General features: G+C 39.1%; 1 protein-coding gene across 2 annotated transcripts; it reads right to left on the bottom strand.

Annotated features, from left to right (window-relative positions):
* Positions 1–361: 361 nt before the first annotated feature.
* smarcad1a (SWI/SNF-related, matrix-associated actin-dependent regulator of chromatin, subfamily a, containing DEAD/H box 1 a) lies at positions 362–17,619 on the bottom strand. Of its 2 annotated transcripts, none has more exons than XM_040031722.1 (23): positions 17,506–17,619; positions 16,393–16,531; positions 16,161–16,287; positions 10,951–11,020; positions 10,583–10,677; positions 10,247–10,348; positions 9,567–9,645; positions 8,803–9,443; positions 8,216–8,412; positions 7,087–7,177; positions 6,695–6,794; positions 6,371–6,430; positions 5,999–6,074; positions 5,717–5,852; positions 5,480–5,611; positions 4,968–5,063; positions 4,514–4,631; positions 4,276–4,391; positions 3,549–3,737; positions 3,331–3,449; positions 2,603–2,785; positions 2,301–2,410; positions 362–1,470 (listed from the first exon to the last, which is right to left on the bottom strand). In XM_040031722.1, the coding sequence occupies exons 1-23, from the start codon at positions 17,558–17,560 to the stop codon at positions 1,409–1,411; spliced, it is 3,093 nt and encodes a 1,030-aa protein (XP_039887656.1). In that variant the 5' UTR covers positions 17,561–17,619; the 3' UTR covers positions 362–1,408. The 2 variants fall into 2 exon arrangements, with proteins under 2 accessions (XP_039887656.1, XP_039887655.1); XM_040031721.1 differs by having other exon boundaries at positions 17,128–17,586.
* Positions 17,620–25,788: the final 8,169 nt, after the last annotated feature.

Here is a 25,788-nt window from a genome sequence, read left to right as displayed (position 1 = left end):
CCCTTGACTTTTCTTAAGCCTGTTGGAACTGTCTACATCAGCAACAAGGTAACAATACGCACTTATACAAACAATTATTTTCTGAAAAAATATCAGACCTCCCAATTTTAGTTTATTAATAATTTCTTATATTATTGCTCTGTGATTATTTTGGCACTCTTTCATTAGATTAATCAAAGAATCCTTTACTGTTTCTCCAAATGAAAAATTGGAAATGTAATTCTAGTTCAGCAATGTATACTACAACAGACCGTTACCAACTCTGGCCTTTGGGAGGATCTTTGTAATCTCTGATAATAATAGTTAAAAAAATTGTCATTGGCTGCCTCTACTGGTGCATTGTTATAGACACCACACAAACAATTATTCCAATATTTATTATTCAGTTTTAACAAGAAACTAAAAAAAACAAACAAACAAACATACACATGACTTAGTAAAAGCTTTTACAGTAACACTTTTACAATAACAACACATTATCTACTTATACAGTACACGAATGCGGCAGCTGCTTCCTTAAATCGAAAAGTCTTCTCTCGGCACGATAATTAAAGGAGTAGAAACAGCTATGAAAGAAATGCAAGCACCATAGGTTTTTTCTTACATACCAGGATAAGAATTAAAATATCTGTATGCTTGATGCAGTCTGCCTTTCCTAAATATGTAATTAGAAGATGACAACAGGATGAAATGTAAGACATTACACTTAACACTGACAGAGTCCATATGCATGTGATGCAGCCACAAATTTTAAATCAGAAATGGTAGAGGAATTTAATGTGAACAACATTTTCAGTATACTTGTTATTTGAACTGTATTTCTCTGAACACGCAAACACTGTATGGAACGGCGGGTAAAAATATATCCACCATTCTCCATGCTCGAACCTTTTTCTTTAAGTCCTAGATTTTAAAATATTTCCTGTATCAAAGTTTGGCAAGTAAGCATCATTCTCCTTACCACCATGTTACTTTTATCTGAATGGGAGCAGTGCAACACTGCATATGTTTAAACTTAAACGACACTTTAATTCTGTCAGACCAGTGTGATGGTGTACTTTAAATACCTTTTTATTACTAAAGATTTAAAAATCACACTCTTTCAAGTTTTTACTGCTTGGTACACTTACAAAATGCAGAGGCTAAAATGCAGTTTATACTGGTCGTGTAGTCAAAGTGAGAGCAAAAACTGTGCGTATGTAAAAACTGTTTTAGGCACAGCTGCCATGTCACACTGTAAATCTGATCTATCGGATTTCAGTGTTTGCATGGCAGTTTATGGTTTACAGCAGTTCTCAAGTACAGACACAATGGTGTTAGCTCAGTCAGAATACTCAAGTCTTCCCGAAATCTCAGGAGACTCCATACAAATGCATTTGTACAGTTTCAAGTTTCATATGTTTGTGTATCACATTCCCAGTGAGGCTTTGATCAAAGATGCCATATCCTCAGGTATGGTCCCCTCATCACCTAAAGGACAAATCATTTGTTAGCATTATTTTTGCATTATCCTAACCAACTTAGCTATTCCAGTTAACAAAAGGCAGGGTACACACTGCAAAAAATATCTACATTTTCCTGTGATTATCTTCTCAGTCCTCATTGTTTGCACTTCACCTGCCTAATAATGTTAATCAATTTCCCACATTTTCCACAATAGAATCAGGTTAATCCAATAACTGCTCCTGGAATTCATGCACTTTCCAAACAGAAAAACCCCATAAAACGTGGACCCAGTTTTAAAGTCAGCTGGAGTTTTAGCAGAAATCAAAAGCAAATATTTACAGATGTAGACACTGCAGTCAGAGGCTTGCAACCTTTATCTGACAAAAATATGTCGTACACATAAGCTAAAGATAGCGGCTGTGGTGTTTAAAAATGTCACTCAAAGACAGAAAGAAGCAAAATAGCGTATCGATTCGGGTGCTCACACAGAGAAAGAGAAGTGTCAGATGGCCAGACAGTATTACTTGCTAAAATAAAAATTCAAAGTGTCTGCTTGCAGAGCACAGACGTGAGTGAGGGGCAATAATCTCTCTGACAAATTTGGTACTCGTACAAAATTTGCAGGAGTTTATTGTGAAAGCAGCTGACCATGTTTAAAAGAACAGAAGCACACTTTGGGCCTTAAAGGTTAGAACTTCTTAATGAAATCCTCACTACTGTTTTTTTATGTTTTGAGTATTTTTTTCATGTTTATTTTAAAAACCGAAACAAATGCATTTATCTAATTGAATTTATCTACTAGAGAAACCTTCGGTGAAAATAGGTACAGCACATATCTTTAAATATCTCCTTACTTTGTTCAGATGAGATCATGTCCTGCTCCAGCTTTAGTTTCTTGTTGCCCAGTTGCAGGATGCAGTCCTCTATAGTGTCCTTACTGATCAGCTTAATCACCTGTACAGTTCTGATACACAGAAGTAGATCCATCACTACACACTGCATGTGTGCAACCATACTAACCACAGAACTTCCTCCCAACAGAACCTGCATTGATATTGCAAAACGCTTTTCTGCCCAGTAACTGACATGATAAGGCACAATCACAAGACATTGTTGGGTAAAATATATCTAGGATTGTACACAGATTCCATCTAACCTGGTCTGGCCCACACGGTGACACCTATCCTCTGCTTGTTTGTCATTGTAGGGATTGCAGTCGATGTCATGTAGAATCACAACGTTAGCTGAGGTCAGGTTTATGCCGAGGCCGCCAGCACGGGTTGACAGCAGGAACACAAATATGTCAGGGTCTGTGTTGAACTCATCAATCAACACAATCCTGAAGGAGAAAGAAAACCATTTAACAGCTACAGGTGGGTACAAGCTGAATTGAACAGACATTGGTTCCATTTTGACACATTTTTACCTGATGCAACAGCTAGAATAACAGATGTGCTAAACTTTTCAAACAGCTTAAACTTTAACAAACACTTCTGCAGGATTTAAGGTGCCTTTACTGTAATGTAATATCTGATGTTGTTGAAGTTCCAGTCAAAGTGTCTGTATAGACATCCACATGTGCACAACGTGACCTTTTAGATATTAAATTTAAATCACGTTACAATTTTATTCTACTGATTTGCAGAACATAGAATATAACTAGAATCTAAGGAGCTTGGGGGAAAAAAAGTGACTGAAAAGAAGTTTAAAGAAGTCTAGTCGCTTTTCTTTCCAAGCTCCTTAGATAAGCATGACCTATATGACTGAGAACCGCAAGAATGAAGTCCAATAAATAATTTTAAAGGAAAAGATTTAGACCTAATAACATCAAATGCTTGATGCCTTGTTAGCTACAATGATCTTATTTCAATATTTGAAACCCACCTGTCCGCTATGGGTGTGGATCCATCCAGTCTGATGTAACGATGCATAAGATGTTTCAGCAGCACTTCCACAATATCAAGCATCATGGTGAACTGACTGAATAATACCACTCGGTCCCCCTGTATGACGACAGGAAGGTTGTGCTGTAAAAAAATCTTAAACCTGTGCTCCAAAAATCAAAAACGTAGAACGAAATGGTTCGGTATATTTCTATCTACCTTCTCTTTAAGTGAGGCCAGCAGCTTTGTAAGGTGGTGGAACTTTCCAGAGTCAAGCAGGAGATCATTTTCAAGCTGGTAGGAGCTGATAGTGGAGTACTGCTGGCACAGACGATTCAGCTCAAAATCTGACATCACCTCCATGTCCTCCTGTATCAGAACAGGATCTGCATCAAAGTGTGTTGGCTCCTGAGGAGAGAGAAAAAGAGACGACCCAAAATGTATGAAAATGTACTAAATCAAAGTCCAGCATTCAGCTAGTCAACAGCGTACCAGGATCCAAAAAATGATGATGGCAAAGAAATCTAAATGTTTGGTGTTGTGAGCCAAATCTACAAGCTAAATATCACAACTTGAAGACGTTTCTGGATAACAGAATGAAAAACCAGAATGTCAGTAACTTCACGATTCAAAGGTTGTTGTAATGTGTGAAGCAGAGAAAGTGATGTTTTCATGTCATTGGTTGTATTGAACTAATGAGAATCAAATTCCCTTGAAAACCACCAAAAGTGACATTGAACTTGAACACTATCAGCAAAGACTTATTAGGTGATCACTGTGTGCAACTTTCACAAAAACAAGGAGTCCTCCAGAACATAGTAGTGATTCTTCGGAAATGTGGACGGAGGGCTCACTGTCTTAGCATGAGCTAATCGATAATTCAGCCAACAAGACAAACAAAACACAATAAAGAACACAAACAGTGGTTGTCGGGGAGTATCCTCACCTTGAGCATAAGCTTGCTCATGGCTTTTAGTTTTTCAGTGGTGTAGTACTGTCTATGAAGCAGAGGGTGGTTGGCCATCTTCCTCAGCTGCATCATCACATTACACAACTCTCGCTCTGAAGAGAAGATGCATGTCAGGAATTATTAATCAAACATTGTTCTATATTACTGTAAAATAGTATCCCGAGTTATACTAAAGAGCTCTAATTCCACCCAGTTCATTTAATGTGGGGCTTACTTTCGCCATTCGTGGTGGATTTGAGTTTTTGAAAGAGGTTCTGGTACAGACCCCGCTGCTTCTCACTCATTGAGCAGAACTCCACCGTCTCTTCCTTTGCTGGAAGCTGCTGAAGGACCTTGGGGGGGAAAAAGGAGCACCATTAGTTAATTAGTACATATAATCCCTGTAAATGTGTATGATTAAAACTGTTTGTTAGTTTTTCCTGGAAGCTTATCTTTTAGCCAAATAGTCATTTAAATAAGATCAACTCCAGACAAGAAGGATTTTCATAGAAAGTGTATGAATATTTATTTAATTCTAACTCGATTATTACTTGAAGTTCATTACTATTAAGAGTTTCACACATCTTGGCCAAAAAACGAAAGCTGTAATGCAGGCTTTCATTCCAAATACTTGAAATTCTCATAATACTTGTACAGTACAAATGTGCAACTTTCTCAGATTAACTGACCTCGCTCTTGATCCGTCGGAGGATGAAAGGTTTCATGATGAGTTTGGCCTGAGAAATACGATCCCTCTCGAAACGACTCTGCTCTTCATGTGATTTCTAACATGCAATGTAACAAGCAATTTGAGTCAGATAGGAGACAGAACAACAGAACACGCTACTACTAAACAGATTTTGCATGTTCTTCTTGCACTGTTTTAACCTGTGAAACAAAAGATCATGACATTTGTCTGTAATTAAAGTGAAAACCAGGGGACAATGAATAATCAGTTAATTTCAGAGGCTCAAGTTTATTTTCAAACCCTGTTCCTTGATGCAGCACCTGTTTTGGTATTTGAGCTGTTTTAATCACTCAAATTCTTATTTAATAAGAGAAGACATGACCGACTACAGTTTAACATAAGAAGAAAGAGAAAGGAGTTGCATTTTCTTGTAATTCTGGAGTTATTTAGTGCTTAAAAAGTACAAAAAAATCCCACTTCTGTCAAAACAAAATCGACTTGACAGACACTTACCATAGAAAACATTTTTGAGAGCTGGGTAGTGGAGCTGGAGAACATAGATGGCATGATGAAGTTCAGAAGAGACATCAGCTCTAAGAGGTTGTTCTGTAACGGAGTTCCTGTCAGCAGCAAGCGATGCTCTGCCTACAGGGAACCAGACAGAAACCGAACCCCATTAGGCGCAACAAAGAAAAACCACAGTGGTGTTAAAAAAAAAAAAAAAAAAAGACTACACAGAGGTCAGCTTACATTAATAGCCATAAGATGCCGATAGCGCAAAGAGTTCATGTTCTTCAGCATGTGGCCTTCATCAAAAATGGCATATATCAGCCGCAGCTTACGAAACAGGCTGCGGTCGCTGTCATTTCCTATTGCCAAGTTATAACTGTAAAGAAACAAACAAATGAAATAAAAGCAAAGGTATGAGTGAAAAGTTTCTATCGTTTCCTCCAGGAGCTCATTCTTCACTGCACTAATTCGATCTCCTGGTAGCATGTTTGCTAAAATGATGAGTGATCTGTGTTTGCTTACGTGGTCACAATGACATTGAAGTCAACATCTCCATTCAGGATGTCATGTTTGAGGTAGCGACGATCTTCTATAGATCCTATACAGAATAAAGGAACACAAACACAATGCTTTGTTTACAAACTGAGGAAATTAGATTTTTAAGCAAGGTCAGATACAAACATTCTGAAGCAAAAATCAAATGCACAATTTAAAAAAAACTTTTAATTGTGCAAGTGCACACAGCAGACATGTGACATCCAGCTAAACTTCTAACAATCACCACAGATTATGCATATTTACATGTGAACAACATGCTCCACAGAACACAAATCCTCGAGTTCCTAAAACTGTTTCAGTTAATTTCTAGCAACACTTAATTAACTATAACCTTACCATAATAGACGAGAACTTTGAGATCTGGACACCAGAGTTTCATCTCTCTGACCCAATTATCTACGAGACAGATTGAAAACAACACAGGTCAGAAATTGTCATTTCTTTAGGTTTTATATAAATAAAAAGATTCAGATGGAAATATTGAAGTTTGTACCATAAATGTTAATGAAGATAAAAATCTGTATGTATATTGTTCTGTTTCAATTTTCAAGTTATAATTTCAATAAAGTATCTATCTATCTATGTGGACTATTATTCAAGCTGAAAGATTACACGGTATAAAGTGAAGTGGCAAAGCGCGTGACATGTGGAGTTCATTACCTAGTGTAGAAGAAGGCACAGTGATGAGGTGAGGCCCTTCAATACCATTCTGGTACAGCTGAGCTAGAAATGCTATAGCCTGGATAGTTTTCCCTAAACCCTGCAGGTTGGACAGTGAAAGAGACAAAGCGATACAATCAGACATGAGACACGAACAGTAGCAACAGTGTTCAAACACTTATGTTTGAACACTGTTGTTTCTCAACAATATTAAGAACAAAATGTTGACCAACTGCACAAATCAGTGCTCTCTTGCCATTTTTAGGCTAAAACAACACATTTGCTTTAATTCAGTATCCATATTTATACTTTTTGGGAAGAAAAAAAACAAACTTATACAAACTTATGTCGGATTTAACATTTAACAACAGGTCCCAAGGTTATTGCCTCACCATTTCATCAGCGAGGATACCGCTCAATTTGTGTTCATGAAGAAGCAGCAGCCACTTTAGCCCAATTAGCTGATAGGGTTTCAGCTGGAACCTGAAGAACAACAATAATTACAGACTGAGAAAAAGAACTAGGTCTGTCTTTTTTTTCCAAACACACCCTGACTCATTCATTAAGTCGTAATGCATAATTTATGGAAAAATGATGAAAAGCTGTTATAACAGCAGTTAAGGCCAAGTTCATTCTGAGGTCACAAATCACCTCAGTCTTCCTACATTGGTTCCTACACTGTTTGCAAATTCTGCACTTTCCTTCCAACATCGGAGAGTTAAGTTAAAGATCGTTCAGCTTTCACTCAGTAGCAAAAACATTCAGACATTTCTTTCTAATACTCTGCACATCATACTCGCTTGTTTTTTGTATCACATTTGCTTGTCTTATACATTGAAATGACAACAGAAAGCCTCCTTTATCAAGTTACAAAATATTTTTTAAAGTTCTGTAAAGACATTTTTAACAATCTTGTTATAATAAAGAACTGATTTTTTTTTATTACGAAATTTCAATTTTTTGGTTACAAATTATTGAAACAATCAACAGTTTGCACAAATATCTTGAACTGACCCTCGTCTTTTTATAGAGATACATTCAATAATTGTGCAAATAAAAACCCATTAAAAAATATAGCATGAAAAGTACAAACAGTGACTGCAGTGGAGACATTTTTTTTTTTTTTTTAAACACTGTTTCACTTCGGCTCTTTACATGTTGTAACTTCATTCTTCCCCATGGCTGACAGATGAACCAATAGCAGTACATGTAAGAGCGGCCCACAGACCGGCTATACCACATATTTTTGACACTTGCCCCAATTTGACAACAGACACTCTGCAGATAGTCTGAAGCTCCCCACAACAGCCCACACGCTACCACCACTGAACTATTATTTCCCCATTATTCTTTAACACAGCCTGAACTCTCGGAGACAGTTTTCTTTTAATTTCTAGAAGTACATTTCAGAATATTTACTTTGAACCCCTGCATTAGAATCTGATGTTGGTCATACTACACAAAAACTTAAGAAATTTAAGATGGTTCACAAACTGTTTTCAAGAATTACACTGTACTCACTGGGTGTTGAGCACTGTGGGCTGTTTCATGGTTCTTGTCCCTTTCTCCATCACTTGAGTGACTTGTTTGACCATTTTTGATGAAATCGTCTCACATTTGCACATCAGCCCCAGGACAACCTTCCTCTCCTTGAGGACGACTCTGCAGCCCACCAGCAAGTCTTCTGAAAGTCCATTGTTCTTATTGAGAACATCAACCTGGAGGAGAAAAACATCAAACAACAATTAACATGACAAATAAATCTGACTAAATATAGAGAGGAGTCATTACTACTCTATTTGTACACATTCTGATAAATCTTATCCATCTTTGCATATTTACCCTCTGATGATAGAGGTGTGGAGAAAAAGAAAACTATTGTGATAAAACTATTGTGCTGAACAGAGCATGTTATCTGCAGAACAAGCCAATACAGCATAAACAAAAGGTTGCATTCAGTCAGATGATTTCAGACTGTGAATACAGCCCTTTGTTTTTATACCTCTTTGGACAAAAACTCTATCAAACTGTTTTATTTAACATAAATAATCTGCTGGAAATCTATTTGTGGTTTCATGCTTCTTGTTTAGAAACACATGGCCTCTTACCAAGGTTTTCCAGCTTTTAAAGGGTCTCAGTTCCACAATTTTCTGTGCCTTTTTAATGGAGCACCCAGACATTAGTGACAGTTCGTCTAGTGATGCATCCTGGAAGAATGCAAGAATCTCCCTCTTCACTTCTGTCATGCCTACTTTAGAGTCCAGCTCATCATCTGAATCCTCAAACTCGCTGCTCACTGTGTCTTCATAGTCGTTTTCGCCCTCTGAACTGACATGTTCATCGGAGGCACGCGCCTTCCTCTTTCTCTCTGCCGCCTGCTTTTTAGCTATGCTGGTTCCACTGGCAAATCTGGACAAAGTCTGGGCAGCAGATAAAGAGGAAGAGGACTTCAGCGAGGAAGAGGTAGTAGTTTTGTTGGCAGAGGATGATGAAGCCGCTGGACCAGATTTTCTTACAATCCAAGAAGACAGAGTGGCACTTTTCTCTTTGGAGTCTTCGTTGTCTTCCAAGTCAGAATCATCTTCACTGTCCTTTGTATTTTCAGAATCATCTGTACTGTCATGGTCTTGCCTCTTTTCAGCATTTTTCGGGTCTTTTCGGGGCCTCAACTTTCTCTTTGACTCGTCTTTCTCCTTTGATTTGCTGGATACCTTTCCTTCTGACCCATGCGAGCTGAAACTTGTATTATCTAATATCAGAAAACAAACGGAGGTTTCAGAACCAGTTAAGCACTTCAACATTAAATTGAAAGTACATATAAACTGCTTGTTAAACAGTGAAAATATTCAGATGACAGCTGTTGTGTTTGCACCTGTGTCTGAGAACATCTGTAGAACCTGCAGAGCATCTTCAAAATTAAAGTCATGTTCCTGCAGCACCATCCTCAGCTCCTACAACACACAGACTACGGATCAGTCGTCAAACTAACACAAAACATTGTTTCAGAAACAGCTGTAATTTTGACCGACTTCCTTTTCTTACTATTTTGTGTCGATGTAATTTTCTTTGAACTCATCAGTAAATGTTCAACTACATCTTCTCCACCTTTATACGGTGCTTAATACATTTATTAGGGGATGAAAACAAACATTTTAGAAATCTTGTTTTAAACAAAAACTTTCACTTAAAGACATTGTACATACTGGTGGATAGACCATTGTAGAAGGCAGCTGTGGTAAAAACCATACACTTGGTCATGGTCTAATAAATTTGTCAAGCACTGTATGTATATTTTAAGTTTACTTGTTGGCCTTCTAGGACTGTGGCATGTAAAAAAGAAGGCAGAGCCAGAAGGGGAATTCCCAGGGTGGAATTGAACCAGGACACTACAGCAAGGGTTGCCTTCTCACCAGCCGAACTAAAGTGGCACATTGACACATTTACTTTTTACTGCAGTGTTGCAGGCCATTTTATACAGTTTTTATAACATATTTTTTACATCAGTGGAAATGTTAATTGCGACATTGTGAATTTAAGACGTCTCTCACTCACCTCCTTGTCCTGGTCAGGAAATTTCTTCTGCAGTCTTCTGACCATAGATGCCTGCTTCTCCCAGCTTGGCTCTTTGTCCTCATTTTCTTCCTCATCAGAGGCCTGTCCGTTAAAAAATGCAATAAAATTACCATTTTAATTTACAAAAAACCAAAACAAAGCAGGAGTCAGTTCTTGTAAACCACGCTTTTGTTCTGTTTAAAAGAAAATTAAAGTATTCCCAGTGTTCTGTGCACACTGTTTTCATGCTGTATCATGACTGAAGTCACCATTAGTGTCGCAAAGATGCACAATTCTTCCCATTTTAAACCATTAAGACACAGTTAGAAGGCTTACCGCTGATGGTTTTGTCTTCTTGCTAGGTTGAATCTCAACACTGTCTTTAGAGCTGCTGCTTCCATCCTGCTTTCTCTTCCTGCTTTCACTCGGGCCTGAGAGGACAAAACAGACAGTGTTCCTAATAAATCTAACTAATTAAGAAACAGATCTATCTACTTTAATCACTTTAAGAGGATGTTATTTTTACAATAACATGCTCATATATTTGGAATAATTATTTTTCACACCTAATAATTGCTTCTTTTTTTCTTTTTACTCTTACTTACTCTCTATAGGTTTAGATTTGGTATATTCTTTGTAGAACTAAAGATTTCCCTTTAAGTTATAAAATAAACCTCAATATGAAAAGTAAAATAAATACTTACCTTCTTTATCACCATATTTTAAAAGGCAAGCAGCTACAGCCCCATCCAGTGTGCTTGTACTTTCAACAATCTGAAAGGAAAACCGAACGGATCATGTCTAATGAACAGTGACTACATTTGAAGTGGCTAATATATAAATACAGTTTTCAATCACCATTATAAATATTACATTTGGGAAGGGTGCTGAAATTGAATTAAAAAAAAAACAAAACAAACAAAAACCAGGCAGCAGGCTGGTTCTGATTTTTAAACACTAAATAATTTCTAAAGCAAACATAAAAAATATAGAACTTATTTTAGGTATTCTCTATGAAGAAGTTATATTCAATGCTAGCAGTTTACAGGCCACACACAAATTTAACTAAAGTAAATGAACATGGGTTAAAGAAAATCAATCGTAAACATTAGTGGGCTGATTATTTACTGAGCAAAGAATTAGCTAAAAAAAAAAAAAAATGTAGCCTGAAATGGACAGACCATTGAGCTCTTATTGGCACAAAAAAACCCATTCACCCCTAATGTTTTATACTTGGCAACTGGCATTAATGCATAAAGATACTAGGGCTTCCACAAACGATTATTTTGATAGTTGACTAGTCACCGATTAATTTTGCGATTAGTCGACTAATCAGATCATGCATCCATTGGACGTAACACGTACAACTTATTGACTATGTGCACGTTAGCATATGCTACTTCCGGTGCGGAAACTGCTGTGGGGAGCTTTGTTTCCGGTGTCCTGTTCGCGCCTGGTTTACGGTCCAAAACAAGTTAAGCAAATGAATGAATCAAGCGGCGATTTACATTTCTATAGATGTCTTGGGCATTTACCCAATATACAGTGGGGCAAAAAAGTATTTAGTCAGCCACCGATTGTGCAAGTTCCCCCACCTAAAATGATGACAGAGGTCAGTAATTTGCACCAGAGGTACACGTCAACTGTGAGAGACAGAATGTGAAAAAAAAAAATCCATGAATCTACATGGTAGGATTTGTAAAGAATTTATTCGTAAATCAGGGTGGAAAATAAGTATTTGGTCAATAACAAACATACAACTCAATACTTTGTAACATAACCTTTGTTGGCAATAACAGAGGTCAAACGTTTACTATAGGTCTTTACCAGGTTTGCACACACAGTAGCTGGTATTTTGGCCCAGTCCTCCATGCAGATCTTCTCGAGAGCAGTGATGTTTTGGGGCTGTCGCCGAGCAACACGGACTTTCAACTCCCGCCACAGATTTTCTATGGGGTTGAGGTCTGGAGACTGGCTAGGCCACTCCAGGACTTTCAAATGCTTCTTACGGAGCCACTCCTTTGTTGCCCAGGTGGTGTGTTATGGATCATTGTCATGTTGGAAGACCCAGCCTCGTTTCATCTCAAAGTTCTCACTGATGGAAGGAGGTTTTGGCTCAAAATCTCACGATACATGACCCCATTCATTCTGTCCTTAACACGGATCAGTCGTCCTGTCCCCTTGGCAGAAAAACAGCCCCATAGCATGATGTTTCCACCCCCATGCTTCACAGTAGGTATGGTGTTCTTGGGATGCAACTCAGTATTCTTCTTCCTCCAAACACGACGAGTTGAGTTTATACCAAAAAGTTCTACTTTGGTTTCATCTGACCACATGACATTCTCCCAATCCTCTGCTGTATCATCCATGTGCTCTCTGGCAAACTTCAGACGGGCCTGGACATGCACTGGCTTCAGCAGCAGAACACGTCTGGCACTGCGGGATTTGATTCCCTGCCGTTGTAGTGTGTTACTGATGGTGACCTTTGTTACTTTGGTCCCAGCTCTCTGCAGGTCATTCACCAGGTCCCCCCGTGTGGTTCTGGGATCTTTGCTCACCGTTCTCATGATCATTTTGACCCCACGGGATGAGATCTTGCGTGGAGCCCCAGATCGAGGGAGATTATCAGTGGTCTTGTATGTCTTCCATTTTCTGATGATTGCTCCCACAGTTGATTTTTTCACACCAAGCTGCTTGCCTATTGTAGATTCACTCTTCCCAGTCTGGTGCAGGTCTACAATACTTTTCCTGGTGTCCTTCGAAAGCTCTTTGGTCTTGGCCATGGCGGAGTTTGGAGTCTGACTGTTTGAGGCTGTGGACAGGTGTCTTTTATACAGATGATGAGTTCAAACAGGTGCCATTCATACAGGTAACGAGTGGGGGACAGAAAAGCTTCTTACAGAAGACGTTACAGGTCTGTGAGAGCCAGAGATTTTCCATGTTTGAGGTGACCAAATACTTATTTTCCACCCTGATTTACGAATAAATTCTTTACAAATCCTACCATGTGAATTCATGGATTTTTTTTTTCCACATTCTGTCTCTCACAGTTGAAGTGTACCTCTGGTGCAAATTACTGACCTCTGTCATCATTTTAAGTGAGGGGAACTTGCACAATCCGTGGCTGACTAAATACTTTTTTGCCCCACTGTATCTGTAAATGATGTTCATCGACTTGTCGATATTTTTTCCCCCGCACCTCAGAGCAAAAGAGAAAAGGGATTCAAATTAGGGCTGGGCGATATGACCCAAAATTCATATCTCGATATTTTTTAGCTGGATGGCGATATAAGATATATATCTCGATATATTTTTTTAAAGCCATAAAGTAAGAACAAGAAGAGAGTTCTTAGTCAAAGCTGTGTCCCAGATGTCACACAGGCACTTTTATTAACATAGAGCAGATGTACATAAAATTTACTCAAAACTAAATTATGAGCATTTATTAAATAATAATGCTCCATAAATAAAAGAAAACAATGTTGTTTTTGTGCATAACAAAAAGCTCACAATTGTGCAGTCAAAATGTAAACTAAAAGACGCTGAGCACAATAACAAAGACAGATTTCACAGCTGCTCTGTTCCCAACTTGTACTGCGTGACTGACAGCCTGGAGTTTTTAAATCCGCTTCGCAACCACGTCTCTTAACAGGTGCCATTTATGGTCCTTATACACAGGGTAATATTATGTTGAAGCACAGTACGTATCACTCCGCGAGGCTCAGCCGTAATGCTCTGATAATCCATCAAGCGGTGCAGCTCCGTAGTTTACCAAAGTCGTACTAAAACATTTTTTGACAGATTGCTGAGCGCCGTGTTCCACATAAAATCGGTTCGCGGCCATCAAGCACAACCAGAATTCATACATAAGGCACGCTGTCAACTTTTGAGAAAATGAAAGGATTTTAGTCCGTGCAGCACCTCTGGGCTGCATGGCGTTAGCGTGGTTAGCTCGTTAGCGTGGTTAGCTAGCTAACACATTGACGCCGTCCAGCCCCACGCACGGGGCGATGCGCAGTAACTCGTTAACGGAGATTTGCCGTGTCCATCTTGTCGCTTCCTGCAGGTGAAGCGATGGGGGAGGAGGGGGAGTTGTGTTCAGTGAAGGAGAGGCGAGGCCGAGTAATGTTGCGTAAAGACGAAAGTGGACGAAAGAGAGGCAAACTTGCGGCTCCACAAGTATAATTATAACGTAACATAGACTATATCGATATAAAGGATATTGTCAGATCTTATATCTCGTATAAAAATATATCGATATTTTTTAAAAACTCGATATATCACCCAGCTCTAAAAATGTTATATTTCTCAGCTGTCCCTCGTTTATCGCGGGTGTTATGTTCTAAAAATAACCAGCCATAGGTGAAATCAAGTAGCCAATTTTATTTTTTGACGGTGCAAAACGTTTCGTGGACATACAGTACCGCACTTCAGAGTCACACTGCTAGTGATCGATGCAGCGATTGTGTACTGTACAGGAGAGACGGCACGGAGGAGATCGTCTGCAGCGATCAGGACGCAGGACACAAGGTGACGTAAAAAAAATAAGCATGCAAACTTGCACTAAAAAATCTGCGAAACAGCGAGGTGAAATGTGAACCGTGTTATAGTGAGGGACCGCTGTAATTTTTTAAGGTAAGTCACAACATACCCTTTGTAAATACTAATGTATAAAAACCGTTACCAGCAATCATTCATTTTTGTGTGGCTTTTTTCACGGTTTGTTAACATGCTGTGTATGTGTGTACTTAGACTAGCTGATCTTGACATAACGGGGGAAACATCTGGTTTGACTATTCTTCACCTGTAGTTTGAATGCTGAACATTTGCCTGTTTAAATCATAAGACCAGTCACTATACAGAGATGTGCTTCTGAATGTGGACGATGTGTCTTCTGCTGCAGTGATGCAGTTCTGCTTGTGTTGAGTGATGTAAACAACTGATCGATCTAAACTCTTTAAACGTCAAAATTGATCATTAGATTTTTTTATGACACAACAGTGGTGAGTGTTCCCACCTTCTGCTCTTTGTAACTTAACGCGATCTTCCGTTTTGGACATGATTTTGGAGTATATCTTCGCAGTAGCGATTGACCGCAAAGTAAAGCTACTGGAAATGTACAACCCCACATCCAGTCTCAAACCAGGAAGTTAGCATTTTCTCGTGCACAGGGTCAATTGAACCAGCATGCATCTGCTCTTATATAACTATCATTAGCTTACAGCTTTAAGTGTTTAAGGTATGTCCTAACTAAAAATAAAGACAAGATGGTAGTTTATTAAATTTTCATGAAATTTGCTGATTGTTTCAGCTAAGTTTAATAAACTCCTTGCTATCTAAAATATAACGGGACACCGGAGTATATTCTCGAGCATCTCACACTTCTGATAATCAGTTGTCTTCTTGACATTTATTCAGCTGTGTAAAAACTAACTTTAATCTCAGCCAAACCGATTTAGTGCTGTAAATCGGTTACTGCCGAAGTAGTGCTGTCTTGATAAACTGAGCAGATATTTGAGGTTTACACAGCTACATTCTTGTCTGAACATATATTAAATGTTTATTTTGTGACCCAGAAAGAATAAGAGTAATATTAAAACTAACTAGCTGCCGCCATTGTTGGAAACTGAGCTGGGTTGTGCTATGAATTCTGGGACAGGGCTACTTCTTCTTCTTCGGGGTTTAACAGCAGCTGGTATCCTTGTACATGCAGTGCTGCCATCTTCTGTTTCAGTCCGTTATTACACTCTTAAATCCTACTACTTATTCCTGCGTCTGTTGTGATCTTACAAAGCTTCAAACGACAGGTCGACTATTAAATCAGTCGTCGACGATTTTGATAGTCGACGTAATCGTGACTAGTTGACTAATCGTGGCATCCCTAAAAGATACAAAAACTTTTATTGAAACTCACCTCCAGCGCATCCAGTCTTGTCAGCTCAGGAAACATCTCCATTAGTCTGTTCAATTTGTCATCCAATTCATTGTCCACATCCGTATCATCCAGCACTACAATTTGGGATGCTTTACCAGCAGGCTTGCTATAAAAGAAAGATAACAACTCTAAAATATGCAGTGGATCAGTGAATGAATGCATACATTTGGGGGGAAAAAAATAATTACTAGTTATTTTAGCATATACACACTTGGAGTTTTTTGTTAATGACATCTTGGTTTTTGGTTCAGAAATGACTTCATCCTCCTCTAAATCAACAGTAAAGACTTCCTCAAAAACAACTCCTCGGGCGATGGATTTTGGTGGGGCTTTGACAGGCTTTGTCTGGGCTGGGGGAAAAAAAGACAGCAGAAACATGTTGGTAGATGTTTTCCTAACAGCAGACAAAGAAATTTCATTCGATATATTAAAATTAATGTTTGCAGGAAAAATACCAGTGAAGAAGACCAGTGATACTACAAATTGTATGACACATGTCTGCTTTTACGTTTTTCTTGGCAAAACATGGAACATAACCACATGCATGGAACTACTTGAAGTTAAAGAAGGTGGATATGAAAAGGACCAAATCCTGAAATTATGGTTGACTTGTGAACCCTGGTACACAAGACATCATCATAATACTGAGCTTAGTGTTTGTATGCTGCTAAAAGATGAAGATTAGACTGACATCACCTCAAATCTCTAATAGGATTTCTGAAATGGCTTAACAATTGTTGTCTTTTATGCTGTAGGTGTAATATTTGATTGTGTAAATGGCCAGCTATAGATTGAAAGAATTATTTCTAAATATCTACCTCAATACTGCTGCGGGGGAAAGCCATGCTGAGCTGTTAAAGTGATACAGGTCATGCTAACGATAGCATTTCAACACATCTAGCTATCAGCAATGCAGAGCTAGCCTTTACATGTAGCTGCTGGTTACCTGGTTTGTTCTCCTTTTCAGACTCTGGACTTTTTGACCCGTTAACCTGGTCCTTGCTGCATGCGCTCTCATCAAAACGGAACCGGTCTAAATTGAAGAGACTCATTTTACCAGGTCCTTTATGTGCCTGACAGCGGCACTTCTTTGTCTCTTCCTACTCAGCCGTATTTTTTTCCTGTTCAGCCGTATGAAGCACAACGTGATGCACGATGTGAGTCCGCTAACTAGCACCAGATATTAGCATAGAGGGTAAGAAAGCTGTGTCACTGCTCCGTTTTTAACGGCATTAGCTTAAAATTGATCGGTAATGTCACACGGGTTTTGTAACAAAGAAAGCGGTTAAACTCCCGAGTTATGTATGCTGCATCCCTACTATACCCGGTTTCCCGCGAACTCCCTCGGCCCTGGAGGAATCCGAGCCGGCACAGCTCATTGGTAAGAGGAAGAAGTGGGCGGAAACTCATCGGTAAGTCAAGATGGTACTCTGTAGCATACTTCCGCTTTCGCTCACATTGAGTTTTACAGGGCTAATGGTAATGTAATGAGTGTCAGCGTCTCATCGCGAATATAAATACATATGAATGCATCCGTGAGGTATCACAGCGTTTTCCTTTCCACTAGTGGGCAGAAGAGAAGGAGGTTCATTATTTTCACGGCAGTGTTGACGTCGCTTATGAAATCACTGATGTATAAAATTACACACCCTGTAGCACTTGTGGGTAACCATATCATTTGAATGTATGGATCATTAACTGCACTTTGTTTTAAATTGTCTGGGTATGAGCTAATTACAAAGATACAGACATGTCTTTCTAAATTGTAATTACTATGCAATTTACAGGTACTAGCCAAGTCCATGAAATTTGTTTAGAATGGGGTCGTCGGGGTTTACAGAGCGTTGACAATGAGCAATTCTAAGTAAATCGTGGTGCAATATTAATAATGATGATAACAATAATGATAATAATAATTTCCATCATGAACATCAAACTGCTGGATGTACTGTGAAAACAAATAGCATTGCATGCCTACAGGGAATGCCTGTTTTTGTGAACCCAGATTTGTCTTGGAAGGATATGTTCTGTTTTCATTAATGTATTTATTACCATCAAAGCAATAATAACTTATTTCTTCTGCATTTAACCATCCAACACGAGAACTCTTAATGGGAAATATAAATATAAATTTATATTGGGAATATACATTTTTTCCAAAGTCTTCTAAATACAACAAATTTTCCTGCTCTATATGCCATTTATCCCCAGATAATACCCAATATGTAAAAGCTGGCTCTGTCAGGAGAAGGCTCTTATCCCCTGACTTGACGCATGAAGTCCTTAGAAACTCTTTTTTTTCTAAATTTTGCTTTTAAGGAGCCAGACTTTATTGTATATTTGAAATTGTGCTTGAGTGCTCTAGGATTTCTGAAGAGCTTTCAAGGTTTTTATTTGGGCAAAGGCAGATTTTCCACTCATTTTTAGTTCAGTCCTTCCTTCTACCTTACCATTTTCAAATGAATGGAGTTTTGTTGTAGTCGTTTCTTAAGCCACTTAACACTAACACGATGGCTTGACCAATGAATCATTCAAGCACAAAAACACACCTAATTGCAGGCATGAACGAGTGTTCACATAGCAGACCATTTAGCAAAGAATAGCAAAGCATCTGATCAGGGATGGCTTCACTTTTCAGCATGACAGTGAGCTCCAACACACTGCCAATGCAGTAAAAGCATACCTGGAAGGAGAGGCCAGACCTCAACATTATAAAAGCAGTGTGGGATCATCTTGAACTCAAAGAATGTTTTTTTTTCTAATTTACTTAAGTAGTTTCACACAACTATGTTTAGTAACTCATATGAAACATCTTAATTTTGACTTTATTTATCTGTTATTTCAGTTAAATACTGTAAATACTCAATGCCTTTACATTCACAAATTTACAAATTTAGAGTACAACAGTCAATTTCTTTGGAGTTACTCAACACAGTTGGGTGGAAACATTTGAAATAACCTTTTTAATTTTACTTAAATAACACAAATAACTTAAGTAAACTTAAAAAAACTCATATGTTAAGTAAATCCAACTGAAGAGGATATTTTAAAACCAACAATAGTGAGATTTCATTGTGTGTGTGTGTGTGTGTGTGTGTGATACCAAAGCCTGTTACATTTGTACAAACTCTGTTCTAGCTTTATATCCTGTACTGTATGGTTAGCAGTGTTTCCATGAATTCCTGCAGCTATTTTCCCATCTTCCCAATGAAAGGGGTGGCTCAAGACTTTCACAAAGTACAGTGTATAAAACACATTTAGATCAAATGTATTGATGCATTTTTGCAATAAATATACAAGATGTTTAAACTTATTTTGTCCTCATAATCTGATAAATATCCCGTTACTCAGCAACCAAATCCCCCAGAGTTTAAAAACGAAAAAAATGAAAAAGAGCCAAACACTGTCACACATTCACAGATCAGCAGGTGGCAGCAGATACATTCTTTTTGAGATGGGGTAAAGGACTACAAAGTTTCCTTCACTTCCTTTTGTAACTTCAGCATCCTCTGGAGGTGTGTTCTCTTTGCTCTCATTTAATTACCACTTTGGGAGATTACAGTTTGTTCATCCTTATATATTAAAAAAAAACCTATCATTATACAGTCCTAGAACTGTCAAACTAGTTCTTCTATATTAAATCTCTGTGTGCAAGGTACAGCCCATTTTAATGGGCGCAGAAACAATAAAGTTGTTAAAGAAATAACAACTTTATTGTCAATTGCCAATTTTCTGGCATTAGATGAAGATCACAGTGATAATTTAAATAACTGATGTATTTGTGGAAACTGATGTATCTGGTGTTTCTTTTTTGTTGTCGGATGGATGTTTCAGTATCTGCTATGCTACAGGAGATCAAGAAAGGAAGAATTGAAGCATGCTTTGTTTCAGTTCAGAGAATTCCACCGGTTCACTTAAAAGTGATACTCAGACGCTTTTAAGTGATATTACTTAGCAGTAACTGCAGACCATTGGGAGCGGAGCAGGCACTCACCTGTTATTGGTGTGTACTTGAAGCTATTTTTATGTAAGGTAGCGTAATAACAACAATCATCAAGTGAGTATTGGGCTTCTGCAGATTTTTTTTTTTTGGTTGACAGGTTGTTTAATCAGCTGACCTTTGCTGCTGCTCTCTCTTAAGCCACATAATTCAGTATATTAACATAAGTTACATAAAATGTCATGCCTGTTTAAATGGTAAGTGGCCTGCATTTGTAAAGCACTTTACTTTGTTCCTGAGGACCCCAAAGCGCTTTACACTACATTTAGTCGTTCACCCATTCACACACTGGTGATGGGGGAAGGATATTTGGCATGCAGCCTGGGATCGAACCACTGATCTTCTGATTAGTGGCTGACCTGCTCTGCCACCTGAGCTACAGCCACCCCAAACCCGAGCCAAGGTTTAAATAAAAAAATAACAAGGGTGTTATGTTCTCTCTTATAACTTAACTGCTATGGTAACAACACCTTTTTGTTGAAGTAACTTACTTTATTTAACATGTTTTGCAAGGGCGCAGGCATATCAATGCGCACATACACCACACTTGGTGTTCTCTATTTTATAACATAAAGTAGTACCACTACACAATATATTGCTTTTACTAAATACATAACAAAGGGAAACTAAAGAGGGTCATAAATTCAAATTATATTGGCTGTGAAAACAAAATATATACATTTTTCTTTTTAGTCCTGCACTTTGTAGATGTTCTTTGTGCACTTGTCTCACAGCTGGCTCAAAGAAAGCAAAGTTATTTATTTCCATTACAAGTTAAAAATGTTGCTTTCTAACAAATCTTCTCACCTAAGAGAAGCAAATTTGTGAAGCAACAACAACTAAGATTGAGCTCTACTGTAGTTCCTCAACCATCCCACTGGTCTGCCTTCCTCCTGGGCAGTCTCACACACACACACACACACACACACACACACACACACACACACACACACACACACACACACACACACACACACACACACAGAGCTTGAATCAGGTTGTGATTTGACAGGATGTGGTGACAGATGGATTTAAACTGTATTTCATGTGCAGACTGTGTGCACAGATTATGTGTTAGAGATGGTCTGGCTACATGTCAGACAAACATGTCTGCAGTAAAACCTGATTGAACTTTGAATGTTCTTCTAATGACACATCACAAAACACTTTAAAACACCGGCCTCTTCCATAAACCCAGTTTTCACCAAACCTGGCAACATGATGTCACTACGCCTTGCGTCGGAGCAGTGTTGATGGTTACGTTTGGTCATCTCATCATAACACCTCAGCAGCCAGTACAGCGCCATTTTGCCGCCTTACTGTCGCCCCCACCATTGTCATGGAGACCATGTAAGTTATAGCATTGCTTGTGTGTATGTGTGTGTGTTTGTACTCTACCCAAAGCACAATAGACAGACTGACATAGAGTCTGATAGGGGTTGTGACCCTTCACAGCAGGATGCTCAAACTGTGGCTCCTGGCTTCTCCTGTCTCCTGGTCAAGGTTTGTGTGTATATGTGTTCGTGCATGTGTGTGTATGCGTGTGTGTTTGTACTTTCCATTAAAGTTAGAATGTTTTTTCCTTTGTTAGTTTTGCTTTGTCAGGGTTGTTATACATGTGCTTTTCTACTATGTATTTATCAAACTCAGGATTGCACACAGATTCAAAAACAAAACAAGCAAGTATGTCGTGTTTCCAACAACGCAGGCTGCGAGGCAAGAACCATTTGTACGGTATGTTTTTGCTCGAGTTAATAGGCGAAACAAAAGTATGGAAACATACACAGAGCAAAAGTGAAGCAAGTGATATGACATCCTGCTGCTTTAAAACCAAATTATTAATGTAACAAATACACACACACACACAGATAATTTGCTTGCACTTCTCATACTGTAAATCTAAATAGTGTTTATGTTCTCCTGTAATATGTGAAAAGCTTGCATCCACATATTCGTTTATGAGGGCCTGTGTCAAGTGCATGTGTAAGTCCACGCCTTACATGCATGCCCGCGCGCTCGTTGTGTGTGCACTTTTAAGGTTGACCCATCCATGATGTCCCAGTGGACTTGTCACAGTGTCTGTCACCACCCAGTCACCATGGCGCCCAACTTGGCCGAGACCCGACGGCGGCAAGGAGCACCTTGTCACCCTGGTAACACGTCTGGGATGTAACCCCCCCCACCCCAACTCCCCCAAGAAATGCAGGGAGACACACACACACACACACACACACACACACACACACACACACACACACACACACACACACACACACACTCATTGAGTGTAGGGCATATTTCATGTTAGAAGTAACTGTAACAATCAACATGAACTGATGTGAAAACACTGAGAAACAGATTCTAGGTTTCTTTTTTGCACAAAGCCACCAAACATAATGTTAGCACTATCTCATTGTGATGTGGCTATTGGTTTTAAACAGCTTATGATATTTCAAAACAGTTTTGAAGCTCTACTAACATTCATTTACCAAGTTCCACACCACAGACACTATAATACATTTGTGGAGCTGTAGATTACTCTCATATATCCAGCTCTGTCTATACAGCCAACCCTGCACAGCTACTGTATGTTCAATTAACAGAAGGTTTTCCATTGATGTTGTATAAAAAAATGTGCCGCCTCAATTTGCCACCACAATGCTATGCTTACATGAGCTTATTTAGCAAATTATTGTTATTGTGTCATAGCCAGCCACTGAGTACTTTATGCAAGTTTTGCTTTAGGAAACTGAAATAAGTGAAATAAGTCACCTAACCTTATTTGTTCCTTTGTGGTTGCTACCAGAGATGCAGTGTATAAAAAGAAATACCAACACATGCGAGTGAACAGTATGCTGTGAAAACTTTTATGGATGTGGTGACTCTTATTTCTGCTGGGAAAACTTGTCACTATTACATTTTGGTATAACTGACATAAAGTCAAGGTGACCACAACTGTTCTATAAAGAGAGAAACTCACACATATCCACATTTGACACGTAGAGGGGTAAAAGTTTAATAATAAAAGAGTATCACTAACTGCGTATCTTACTTTCACTTTTGGCAAACAATATCAAAATAGCCTATAAGTCAAGTTTAGCTTATGCTCATGCACCGGGAAACAAACAATATCATAAAGATTTTTTATGATATTTCCAAAAGGTTAGCAGACAAGACTGTGCAGTGCATAATAACTGCAACCAATAAATATGATTTCCTGGAAAAAGGTGGCCAGAATAATTTACAGTGACATAAAAACACAAACCAAGAAAGAAGACAGGATTTGAGGACTGCAGCAATATGCTTTTTATGGACAGCATTTGGGTTATTAAAACATATCCACTTGAAAATCTGCTGTCAGAAAACTTATAAAACACTTTACAGAAAAAACTGCTTTTGTTTAGTCATCACTCATAACCTCTCTCTCTGCAGGCAAAGCGCAACAGCAGTGGGGGAGAATTCCCCTGTTGCTGGCGGTGATGCTGCGGAGCAGCGAGACAACACACCAATCACAGAGAGACAATGACTGATCCTCCTGGCTGCCTTACAGAACATCAGTCAAACAGAGCTTTGTTAGCGCTGCATTCCTCTGTATTGTCCTCTTTGCACTCCGTTAATGAAACATTGTTAATTAGATCTGTGTCAAAAAATGAAAATATATATTGCTACTGTAATCTCTGCATTTGCTTTGTAGCGATAGCGTGCCGTTATTGTGTTTGCCTGAAGTGTGGCACAACTAAACGGTGATTTTCCTTCCTTTCAGCGGCTGCAGTCAACTCTGATGGTTCTGTCACATTATTGCAGTGTTTTAATTAAGCAGAAGGAGACATGCAGAAAGACAGGCGGACAATGAATAATCCCCAGGCTGCCTTATACGACGTTGTTCAGACAGAGCTTTGTTGGCGCTCCATGCCTTTGCATTGTCTGCCTGTCTGCAATTGTTTGAGTCAAATGATGCCAATTATGTCTCTGTCATTTAGACAAATAATATTGTTGGCTTCATGATTTATTTTTCTGCTTTTACCAACTGATTATTGTCCTACTTGGATTGCTTGGTGTAATCTACTACTGCTACAATTTTGTCCCCACAGTTTAGCCTGAAACTGTTGATTTTAACATAAAGGGAGGGTCTGCCTTAAACTTTACCGTTGAAGTGGGAAAAAGTGAAATATAAAATGCAGGCAAAATACTACAGAACATGACTTGGCTCACTGAAATAAGTGCTAGGTGTCCATTCGATTTACTGGTGCCTGAACTTGTTCAGTGGTATTTACCATATTTTTACTTTTAGGGCTTGTTTCTGGTTGAAAACAAGCCCTAAAAGTAAGTATACACGTTTACTTGCAGTATTTTAGCACCTGCCTGTGTCAGGAGTTCACTTTCAGCCTTTTGTATGAAGAGATTCAGGTTGTTTGACTCCATGACTTTACACCTATGCATACAAATGTACACTTGCAAGCTCCAGGAAAACTTTCACCCTTGTTAAAAAAACAAAGCTGTCCTGAGAGAAGAGAGCTCGGACAAAGTCTTGTTAGGTTGTTTCTGTTTGTTGGCAGTCTTTCTGGGACAGTCGTGACTGTGTGAGTTCATATGTGCGTGTCCTGGCCTCTCTAGTCTGTAAAGTGGCAGGGACGTTTGAGGTGGCTGAGATGGGAATGGCAGCATAAGATCAGCTCCCCTGCTGGTGGACACCAGTTGGGGGTCGGTCCCCTCTAGAACGCCACTGCATCTAAATAGGTGGGTCTGATGGGGCTTGTGAATGAGTGTGTGAGTGCGTTTTGAATTATGTGCGTACATCATAAATATGTTTGCGTCTACGTGGAAGTTAGAGGCCGTGTCTGGGCCTTTTTGTGGGTGGGGGGAGGTTAGTGTGGTGACAGGCTCAGCTGTGCTGAATAGTGGGATAAAAAGAGCTGACGCGACGGGAGTTGATGTCTGACATGACCCCTCTCAGCAGGCGCACCGCAGTGAGCTGGGAGCTGCCACGGTGCGTGCCTGTATGTCTCAGTGTATTATTGGGAAAGTGAAGGAAAGCAATGAAGTTAAGAAGTGAGTTACAGAAAACAGCGGGGGGGAAAAATAACTTTTTTCACCACCCTGATACATAGCAACACACACAGCAGAGTCCCTCTGTTAATGAAACTCCACCTATGTGGATGTAGCTCTGGTGTACTCTTGTGTAATACAATCTTCTCTGGCCCTTTCCTCCCTTAGCTTTCTGTTTTCTCCGACTCCATATGATATACCTCTCCTTGACCTTCTCGCTCTTTGTCAGTGTCCCTGCGCTCCCTTCTTCCACCTCTTTCCGACTTCTTCAGTCTCTCCTGAAGGTGCATTCAGGCTGGTAAAGTGATCTCCAGCGTGCTATGGCTCTCCTCATTCGTCTCCGTTCTCTTTCATCCCCCTTTGCTCGTCACAGTTTCTTGTCTCATCCGTATTTGCATCATCCCTTTTTTTTCTGGGCTCATTCCACGCACACACAGAAACACACACACCTTGGTCCATTTCTATTCACTGTCTCTCCTCTCTGGGTCCAGTTCTTGCCATCAGTCTGATAAGTGTCAACAAAGCCCCCACTGTCTAATATGACCCTCTATTCTTCCCCCA

Source organism: Simochromis diagramma, unplaced genomic scaffold (assembly GCF_900408965.1).
Source record: "Simochromis diagramma unplaced genomic scaffold, fSimDia1.1 OVJJ01000284.1, whole genome shotgun sequence".
NCBI lineage: Eukaryota > Metazoa > Chordata > Actinopteri > Cichliformes > Cichlidae > Simochromis > Simochromis diagramma.
The sequence above is the reverse complement of the archived record's forward strand: the minus strand, read 5'-3'. Positions and strand labels throughout refer to the sequence as shown.